This window comes from Topomyia yanbarensis, chromosome 3 (genome assembly GCF_030247195.1).
Source record: "Topomyia yanbarensis strain Yona2022 chromosome 3, ASM3024719v1, whole genome shotgun sequence".
NCBI lineage: Eukaryota > Metazoa > Arthropoda > Insecta > Diptera > Culicidae > Topomyia > Topomyia yanbarensis.
In genome coordinates, this window is record NC_080672.1 from 183,586,821 (window position 1) to 183,597,809 (window position 10,989).

Below are 10,989 nucleotides of genomic sequence, written 5' to 3' on the forward strand. Positions count from 1 at the left end.
TCAATACGGAGGTTATCGAACACTCAGGGTAAAAAGAGTAATGTAATACGGCACCTTGGTAAAATGTTTAAGAATTGAAACCTTTTTTGAATGCGCCTAGTAAACACGAAACTGTAAACAAACAAACAAATGATAACTTTTTCTTTTGTGTCATTCTACGTGAAATCGACGATATTGTTCACAAGTAGCTCACTTGCCATCGAACGCTCTTGGCAAGCTACTTTCGGATGCTTGTAATAACAAAACTTCAATTCGATTCTTTGTTGATAAATGGCCCGTACCAAACATACCGCTCGTAAGTCCACCAGAGGAAAGCCTCCCCGCAAGCAGCAATCGAGCAGGCCTAAATTGTGACCCAAAATAAACCACAAACCAACAAGTTCTTTTCAGGACCAGCCAATTATATTCCAGTACGATATAAATGAAATTTTCGTTTTTCATTGCCTTACAACCTCTTTCCTCCAGGCTTGAATTACTATCAATCTTGATGATGCTGTGCGGCGGGGCACAGGCAGTTTCCATTATAGTGAAAAATTTAGGTCTGCGCGTTTTTCCCAAAAGTTTTTTAGCTGTGCTGTTTTCAAGGAAGTTGTAGTTGAATTCAAAATAAAATAGTTTATTTCTATTGTCAGAGATGGACCTTCCAACGAAAACTAGTCTGGCTCGCTTAGAATCGAATTGTATGGACCAACCACTGCTTTCACAAAATCCGTTATTTTCAGTAATTGTACATTCTACAGAATTAGTCACAACTATTTCCAATCAGCGCAAAAATCGAAGGTTTTCATTCAATACAACAGCAGATTTTCACGTTTGAAAAAACAGGCAGCATTCTGGCCGAAAATTTTGAAATGGAGCACCTATATCGAAACGTTAGAAAACGTTCGATTTGTGTAAATTGAATCATTACACTAAACTGTCTATAAATCACAAATAACTTTTGATTTTGTGCCATTCTCGTGAAAGCGACGGTATTATTCACAAGTGGCTCACTTACCATCCAACGCTCTTGACAAGCTGATGCTTGTAATAACAAAACTCCAATTTCATTCTTTGGGGATAAATTGATGGCCTTGAAAAGGGCCTTTTGTTTGGGCAGTGTTCGAAATTTACTTGGTGCTGGTGTATATGGTAACAGTGTTGGTCCCATCGAAGACGGTGTGCTTGGCCAACTCTTCTGACAGCAGCAAACGGACGGCGGTTTGAATTTTACGGGAGATGCTGCAAACGAACTGCTGTATGCTGATGCTGGAAACGAACTGAGCGTGATCAACAGCATGCTGAGTTTTTATACCTGACTACAGCACAATGTAAGCTCGTCCTTTTTTGTGTTGTCCTCAATATGTGTTCTTCGTAGCTCCACACCTTTGTTGGTCGACCACATATTTTTGATAAAGAACAAAATTGAAATTGTGTTTCCACTACGGAGATTATCGAACACTCAGGGTAAAGAGAGTAATGTAATACGGCACCTTGGTAAAATGTTTGAGAATTGAAACCTTTTTTGAATGCGCCTAGTAAAAATGTTTTCCACTTCACTCCAGTTTATTTCTGACCATATTTGCAATTTGCGTACTGAAATAAATCATAATTTAGGGTTTAACATAAATTGCTCTCCAGGGAGAAACAGTCCATGAAACAGAAAATGCAAACTTATTCTTTGAAATGATTTTGGTGGCCCTGAAAAGAGCCTTTTTTATAATGATACAAGTGAGTTCTACTTTTCAACTTCCAAATCCATACAAAGTGCGTCCCTGCCGCTTCAGAGTATAGACGACATTCATTGCCGTTTTGCGCTTGGCGTGTTCAGTGTAGGTCACGGCATCTCGGATGACATTTTCTTGCACACCATCAGCATTCGTAGATTAAATCGAAGATGCATTTTACACCACCACGACGAGCCAGACGCCGAATGGCAGATTTGGTGATTCCCTGCATTTTATCACGAAGAACCTTGCGATGACGCTTGGTACGGGAACGCAAACATGATACCGCTCATTGTACCGTCCGGACGAGCATGTTGCTCGTGTGGTAAGCGAGCACTCACTGATACAAAACAAGCTCGCGTGACCTGTATATATAACATTCCCGTATGTAATGAAACGCTTACATGCTCCTTTTTGACGGCTTTGCGTGGGATATGCTGGCAAATTGCGCATTTTCCTCGCTGTTTCCGAAGGATTTTCTGAAAATCCTTGTTTTGGTTTATTTATAGTAGTCGCAGTAATTCCGAAATTTAATACGAAATACGTGCACAAATTTCCGATCAGATAGTGTAAAAATATTGCAATTTCGTCCAGTAGAACGGAAGATATTCGCATTTCAAATCTGGGAAAATTTCTCAACTGAAATTTTTGAAACGGGACCCCATATTGAAACGTTAGAAGTATTCTACTTCAAAACGGGAAAATTACCATTCGTGAGGCAGATTTCTCAGACACAGCCGTCAAGAGAGGGCAGCTTAGTTGCTCAATGAAACACGAAAAGTCAAATAGAAGCAACGCATGTCCGTTTAAATCAGTTGTTGCTCTTATCCCATACGAGAAACATCGTCTCCGGGCGATGCAATAAGCGCTATCGATTTTCGGTAACGTTGACATTTGCACACACTCGCACCTAAGTGACTAAACCATATACGGTTAGTTTATAAATAGAGGCGACGCGTACCCGTTTGAATCAGTTTTTGTTCTTATGTCGAACGGGTAAGATCATGGCTGCAGCGTCTGGGCACTACAATAAGCGGTAGACGCTATGCATTTTCGGCAGCGGTGGCCGTGTGCGGATTTTTCGGGTACCAGCATGGTGTCACAGAATGATTTGCAAAGTGGGTGGGCGGGGTGGTTTGGTTTTAATTCAATACGGTGTGTGCTGCTTAAGAGTGTTGCGTTTGAAAAAAATATATTTATTTTTATGCATGCGTGTGCGTTGTAACTTGTTAATCCATGTTTACGGCGCTTTGTAGCTGCGTAGGGTAAAGAGCCTATAGGTTTTCATGTTTCATATTTCGGTTATATGTTTTTTTTATCAGTAAGGCATCTGACAACGTGCTTCTGTAGTTATTGCACTGTTCAGCAGCGTAGTATTTTATATAGAAGAACACACTCAGGTTTTTTTACGCGGATTTTGAAATTTACGCGGTTTTTATTAACGCGTTTTTTTTAATTTACGCGGTTTTCATTTACACGGCCTGTATCCCCTGCGTGAAAAATCTGAGCGTAATTGCATCGGAAACAATCACATTCCCAGCAGAACTTTTTGTTTTCTAATTTCAAACACTTTTGTTTCGTACTGCACATAACGGAAAATTTTAAAACAGAACTTACCGTCTCAGCAGCAGTTTAAGCGGGTGTTCTTTTTCGATTCAAATTCAAGCCATGTCTTAAGCGTTACTGGACTTAAAATTGTTTTCCCAGTTTATGCAGTCAGAGTATCTGTCCTGCCCTATGTATTTGAAACACATTTCTAATTGCGTTTTAAAGTATACAACAAATAGAACGGTTGGGTATACTAATTTAAATTTTAAAATAAATCTGTTTTAAAATATGAAACAAACCGCTGTACTGAAGATATAATTATGTCAGTCCTATTACCACGTAAAATACCTATATAACATAAAACGCTGCAGAATTGGTTTAATAATACAATGTTTACACTACAGAGTTATAACACTTTTAATAATTAGCAACAAGAAAAATGTCACCAAGACAGCATAAAAACCCGTTTTAACTGGTAGTGCGAACGTTGCATAACAACGTAATTTATCAAATAATTTCATTTTTTCCACCACTAATCGATCAAGAAATACTTAAACTTAAGATTGTTTACTTAAGTTCATTAGTACATTATTGAAAATTTAAATGGAAAATGAAATTTCATATTTCATGGAGAATCTGTATATTTCCGTTGGCGGGCCTTGCGTTCCTCATCACAGCTTTCAATATGGAACTTTTCTTTTGAATATATTTTCTGGACAGACCAGCCTATTTTTACTAGACGGATCAGCCAAATAATGCCAATCACCTAGTGAGATACTTGATTAATTAATAGATTACCGTTAAAAGACCTTCAATAAATTATGTTTTGATGGGGAGGGTATATAGCAAACTGTAACATATGAAAAGAGGCGAGTGAACAAGAACGTGAGTCGATATGTGTGATAGATAAAATTCATTTGCACGCTCTTGAAAAAAGCTACATTTTTAATGTCACCGTGGTCGTGTCCTGTACACAACCCTTTAATTTTTTTGTAAATTGTGTTTTTGTCAATTTTACGTTCGTTAAAATTTTATCAAAATGCATCTTCTTGGTTGTTCTGAATAGAGTGAGATGTAAAATACAGAGGTTTTAGAACTTTTGCTCTCGTTGTAGTCTTTCTAACGAAGGCCTGATCAGTTCGTCGCCTGGTAACCGTTGTCCGCCAACACTGAAAATTCTCCATGTAGTAGTGTACAGACCTCTCATAGTCCGTCATAATCTAAGAATTTGTGCTGTATGGTTTCCACTAGTTCTGCACAGTGAGTGCAATTAGCACCGTCCGCATGTGTCATGGTGTGTAGTAGTCGCCTATGCGTGTTTTGGTTCACATTTACTGATACTGATGTTGCAATGAGACTTAGGTTTCATAAGTTCTTTTGTAAAACTTTAAACCAGTCCTGATAATCTTGAAATTATGTAGTCGGCTGAAATGGACATCTTTGTAAAAGATGCAACACCTGTTATCGCGTGTATTTACAGATCTATTTTCTATTGGAAATAGCCCATTTTCTAAGGTTAACATCTCTAAAACTGGCAAAAATGGGCAAACCACTCGATAAATAAATAAAAGTACAGGAAAAATCCTCTAAATACTGGAAAAACTAGAGCACCACACTAACGAAACAGTTGCAGTGAAAATTTTCAGATACTGCCATCTATTTTCGAATCCCGGCAATTGAACTCGATTTCTAAAATAGGTTATTAACAATAATTTTCAAACCTTTTTCAAAAGTAATGTTTTTGGTTTTTTTTACGAATATTTATTTATGATATATAGATACCAAAAGTATATAAAATATCGAACTATAGGTTTTCTCTGTAAAGAAGACAAAATCTTTTAAAATACATCCTTTGTATTCATCTTTTTAATAGTTTGTAGAGAAATAAGTCAAAAATTAGTTCGTTGGAAAAGTCAGTTTAGAATTATTGAAAACAAATACTACGGAGTTTCCGTCTGTGATCAATATGAGTCACTTTGGAATTCGAAATATTTGAACGAAAGGTTACTACATTACTAAAATCAGTAGTTTTGACGCAATAGAAAAAGCCTTTTTGCACTTATGGACCAATGTGCAGTGTAGACAAGTTTGCCATTGCCCCTTGTAACCGACGATGGTGTCTTCTCCCTGGATCGTGTTGAAAGAAGGAATGTTCTTCGTTACCGCCATTCGAGCAACATGAACATCTCACAGGAATCAGGAATCAGTAGCGACTGGCTCAAATGGCTCGTTCCCCATATTGATCGGAGATTTGTGCCTTGCCGTGGTTTGTCTTTTCATCATTTTTGGGGTGGTTTGGGGAAGCGTAAGTGTAGGGATAAGGAAAACTACCACAGAGAGAAATACGGAAGAATGCTTCACTCCCAAAAGAATAAAGACACTTTTGGATAAGCGGATATATAAACAGCGGGGATATTGAGATAACAGAACGACAACACCGCCGAAGAGATATTGTCATTCAAATTAAAATTGAACCGATTTAGGTTTATAAACTTAAGCCCTAACTTTTTGAAATTAATAGTTCAGCTTCTAACTCTTTTTCGACAGAAATTCCTGCAAAAATACTGTTATGGGCCGTGTTTGTGGGTGACCGAAGATTATACGACTCATGCGTTAAAATATACTTTATAAAATTAGAGACGCGAACAACACAGAGTGATAAAAACGCGTGTTACTGTTATAAACTTGTACTACGTTCTGGCACAGCTAACCAGATACTGTTCGTGGCGTCAACTGAGTGACTGACAGGCTGCCACCGGTGAGCCAAGCAATTCCTATTGGGTTGTAGTGATGTCCATGTCTCCAACATACGGAACTCCACGGACACGCGAAGGGCGGCGAGGTACCTGAACAGCTGAATCGGCTTCATTTGCAGACTGAAATTCTGATGTCGAACTTGGCGATGTTGAAGACAAAGAAGACGATACTGATGACAGTGACGCTGACTCCGAAGACAAGGCAGGCCTTCTCACCAGAGTATTTGGTGTTGACGATGGTCTCAAACTAGAGCAGCAAACTAGAGATGCTACTGGCATTGAGTGTGCTAATGGGTCCGTTTCTGCGACGAACCGGAAGATTCTAAGCATCAAGCAGAACGTTGATTGGAAGCGGACTATCTGTCGATGTCGATACGTTGAGACCTTCCGATACAGCGCGATCTCGAAGCTGGTTAACATGGGACCGAGCAAGCCTCCTATTGTCGAGCTGAACGTTGTGCATTGCACGACCTACACGTTCCACTACTATTCCTGGAGCCCAGTGCCATTGTTTTTTAGCGAAAACTTTTGCGTATACTGGATCTTTCGCTTTGAATTCACGCTTCTGGGGTCAACACTCGCTCGGCTATACAAACTGTACAGGGTCTGGTGGAGGACGGAGTAGATCCAACCTGGCACTGGTCGGACGACCGAACATGACTTCTACTGGTGATTTTCCATCTAGAAAAGAAAACCAAGTTGTGCTCCTGTAAGTCAGCAAAAATGTACTGAGTGCTTCACGCATTGTAGCTCTCCTCTCCTTAAGTGACTGTTTGAACGTATCCACAAACCGCTCAGCTTGACCGTTCGATTGTGGGTGAGACGGCACCATTGTTAACATGGGACCGAGCAAGCCTCCTATTGTCGAGCTGAACGTTGTGCATTGCACGACCTACACGTTCCACTACTATTCCTGGAGCCCAGTGTCATTGTTTTTTAGCGAAAACTTTTGCGTATACTGGATCTTTCGCTTTGAATTCACGCTTCTGGGGTCAACACTCGCTCGGCTATACAAACTGTACAGGGTCTGGTGGAGGACGGAGTAGATCCAACCTGGCACTGGTCGGACGACCGAACATGACTTCTACTGGTGATTTTCCATCTAGAGTGCTTCACGCATTGTAGCTCTCCTCTCCTTAAGTGGCTGTTTGAACGTATCCACAAACCGCTCAGCTTGACCGTTCGATTGTGGGTGAGACGGCACCGTTGTGAGATGCTCGATACCGTTATCCGTACAGTAGGATTAAAGTTCTGCATTGGTAAACTGTGAGCCGTTGACGCTCACTAGTGACTCCGGCATTCCCAAGCGTGCGAACAATTCCCTGAGGACTTTCACTGTGGCGGCTGCCCGAGCAACACCGTTTGTTGACTAGCGGTTTCAGCCAACATAATTCGTTACATAAAGGCATATTATATTACGATGATTGTGCTGGTTTAACGTATGCGGAATAAAATTTGGACAAAATTCAACAGGCAATTTTTTTGTAGAAAACCATTTATTAAATGTTCTCTCTGTATGAAAACATTTGTCACCTTATTAACTTTATGTAGAAAAAAAATTGAGCCCATTCGAGAAGCTTTATGATAGTTTACAGGAACTTTTTGCAAAGGAGTCAAAAAAATTGATGTTGGCATATTCTTAATTTCCTTCTTAATTTTGATTATCACGGTTCTTTGTTTTAGGTCGAAAATTATTGGCATATACTCTCTGGTTAAAATTATTTCAGAAATTTTGGTATATTTGGAGGTTTATTTTGGTACATTTGGAGGTTTATCAGCCTTTGGTACAAAAAGTATGTCGTAATCCTCCAATGCGCCAAAACTTTTTTTTTGCATAATAGCTAGGTGCCAGATTGGGCGTTCGCTGCCATTTCGTTCACATGGTATCTCCTAGCGGGTCGAAATTAACACTGGATGTTTAAAATAAGTGTGCCTAGAGTATGATGTTTAGTATGATGCCTTGCAACCGGTTGCATTTTTGTTTTAATGCTGGAAGCGTTGTCCAAATTTCATTCCGCATACGTTACCAAAAAGCGCACGTGCAAAAGCTTATGCTTATGCAACTAAGTCGAATAAGTCGTTGGTTCTTACAAGTGCTACTTGGGTGTAGTGATGCTGCTCTCTGCACAATCTCAGGCCACTTCGAAAAAAAATCAAAGACGATTGGTCCAGCATAGTCAAGATGAACACGCTGCTGCTGTTGATTTAGGCCAAGACAAAGGCGCTGACTTCTGTGGTGCTTTCGCAGCCATCGCACATTGATAGCAGGATTCTACATAATCAACAATGTCGTTATCGAGAGTTGGCCAATAAACAAAAGACCTGGCAATCAACTTCATTCGCTGGATTCCAAGGTGGCCACGATTAAGCTTCTGAAGACTGCGCAGGCGATGGGGCGAAGGAGTCGATCAACCGATTCGAGCGCCAAATAATATTCAGCTTTGTACTCACGTCCTGCAGCTGCTTCAGCTCTACATCAGTAACGATCTGAGGACAACCGTTAAGCAAGTATCGATAAACTTCTTTAGTGATAGGATCGGACTGTGTAGACTGTTGTACGATTCTAAAACTTAGAGGGAGAACGGTTAGTGTATCCTGTGTAACTGACCTTAAGTCATTCTCCAAAGAGACCGAAGCAGTCACGTAGTCTTGCTCAAGTCTGACGTGATGGCTGACGGGAATGTATGTCAGCATTGCCGAATTTGTCGGGACGTATGCGATGGTAAACTCATAAAGCAATACCGTAAGAGCCCAACGTTGCAACCGGTTCGATGTGTAAACAGAAATTCCTTTTCTCGAACCGAAAATCTGGGTCGTGATCGGTCTGAAAATGAAAGCGACAACCAAACAGCATTTTGTGAAATTTAGTCACTGCAATAATTATTGCAAGTCCTTCACGATCGCACAGTGGCACCTGTTCATATAAAGTTGTGACAAAATTATAAAAATTGTTTTATGTGACTAAAAATCGGGTTTTTAACTAATTTTGGGTCGCTGAATCCATTTCTGCTATCAGTTTTGAAATTACATAATTCTTTTTTTCGACTACTTTTATATAAACCCATTTGAAGGCGTTGGACGTTTAAGGGTTAATTTACAAGTTAATAATAGTAGTCAATCACATCGGATAGCTATTTTTTCAGTTATATGATGTTCTTTAGGCAACCAATTTGTAAGGAGATTTATGGGCTACAGGACGTCTCCAAATGGGTATTTTCAAAAATACAGACATAACAACTTTGGCGCAAAAATGCGCAAGATGAGACCTTTATATCTTGAAACTACACTAAATTTTGAGTCAGATTGATGATAAGTGACCCGTGGGAGACCATCTCAAAAATTGGAAACGTATAATCATAAATTACTGATATGAAATATAATTTCTTAATTGATTTTCCTTGTTACAGAATAAACGTGAATCATTGTTGCACAAAAACTCATATCAATAGTTTTGCATATTCATACTCCTTTCCAAAAAACTCAAAACTACTCTAATCGGCCGAGTAGTTCTTGAGATATCGCCACTTGAAGTTCGAAGGTACGAACAATTCTAATGAATTGAATTCAACAGAAAACCTCGACATCACCTGCTTCAATGACATGTGAAAAATTCAGTTTTCATCCGATTATGGTAAAATTTTGGGATAATTTTATTCAAACTGGGAGAAAAATAAAATAAATATTCACAAAAGAATTACAAGACATAATTTTTTGGTGTTTTGTCACTCGTAGTGCCACTGTGGATCGTGCTGATTATAGTTTTCTCTGCTGCTGTCAGTGCTCTGGAAGCATGCTGTACCACCTTGAGAGTACCGTCCGGAAACTTGTGTAATAAGGTTGCACCGACACCAACAGACGACGCATCTGCCGACACAACTATATTGAGCGCAGGGTTGAAGTGTATCAACAGTAGATCGGCTTTCAACACCTCCTTAAATTTCTTAAATGCAACCTGGCATTTTGCCGTCCACTCAAATTTTGCATCCGCCTTGAGCAGCTCATCAAGAGGATACCGAAGGGTGTGCATACTAGTAACAAACTTGCCGTAGTAATTTATTGTCCTAGGAAAGAACGAACACCGGAAACGTAAGTGGGCGGTGGCATTTCGTTGATGGCTTGAACCTTTGATGGATCCGCGCGTAGACCGTTGCGGTCAAGAAAATGACCGACATATTTAATTTGCGGCAGAGCCAACATGCACTTTTCAATCCGAATGGTATATCCAAAATCGCTGATCCTTTGAAACACTGCAGGAAAGTTTGTCAAGTGATTTTCAGAATTTACACCAACGACGACGTCATCCAAATAACCACACGTATGAGGGAGGCGTGCCAGCCTCTCCTAACCATGACATATACGATCATCTAAAATGACATAGTTTTACGTTTGATTTTAGTTTTACATGTCGTTGAATTTAGCGAGTCACATAATTTTACTCCACATATGGCGTTTGTTTAAAATGCTGAAGGGTGTAAATTTTTGGCACTGCGCATGGAAAGTACATCTTTCTTGTAAATTTAAATAGAACACGGTTATCTTTCGTCATTTTGTCAATTACGGTTTGTTAGATTGGGGCAAGTTTGGAATTACGTCAACGATAAAATTCAGATTTTTTTGGTGTGTGTGCAATTAGCCATTTTGTTGAAAATTCCCTCCGGTAGCGGCAACGGATATTGATGCGGGTGCAGAGCATTGTTAAGACCGGTGGAATAGTCACCACAAATTCGAATAGATCCATTCGTTTTTTGGACGATGACAATGGGAGCTGCCCAATCCGAAAAGTCTACCGGTGCAATGATTTTTGCTTGTTCTAATCGGTCGAGTTCATTATCCACACTGCTGTGACAGCATAAGCCACCAGACGCTTTGGTTGAAAATCTGGATTTGCACCTGGTTTCAGTCGCAATTTCACTTTTGTTTTCATACACAACCCCGTTCCTAAATACACTCGGGTATGCTGCTTTGAGTGACTGAAAAGT

The 10,989-nt window shown here is 39.8% G+C and overlaps 1 protein-coding gene across 1 annotated transcript; it reads right to left on the reverse strand.

Moving 5' to 3' along the window:
* Nucleotides 1–8,374: 8,374 nt before the first annotated feature.
* LOC131687476 (uncharacterized) lies at nucleotides 8,375–10,037 on the reverse strand. Its single transcript, XM_058971563.1, has 3 exons — nucleotides 9,709–10,037; nucleotides 8,619–8,834; nucleotides 8,375–8,573 (listed from the first exon to the last, which is right to left on the reverse strand). The coding sequence occupies exons 1-3, from the start codon at nucleotides 10,035–10,037 to the stop codon at nucleotides 8,375–8,377; spliced, it is 744 nt and encodes a 247-aa protein (XP_058827546.1).
* Nucleotides 10,038–10,989: the final 952 nt, after the last annotated feature.

Bases quoted from the DNA above. Each gene is read 5' to 3' on its own strand.
- LOC131687476 (XM_058971563.1), bottom strand. From the start codon at position 10,037: ATGCACACCCTTCGGTATCCTCTTGATGAGCTGCTCAAGGCGGATGCA. The intron at 8,835-9,708 runs GTAATTCTTTTG...TTTCATTTTCAG, and splicing joins ACACCAAAAAATTATGTCTT to ACCGATCACGACCCAGATTT. The intron at 8,574-8,618 runs GTCAGTTACACA...TCTAAGTTTTAG, and splicing joins TCTTTGGAGAATGACTTAAG to AATCGTACAACAGTCTACAC.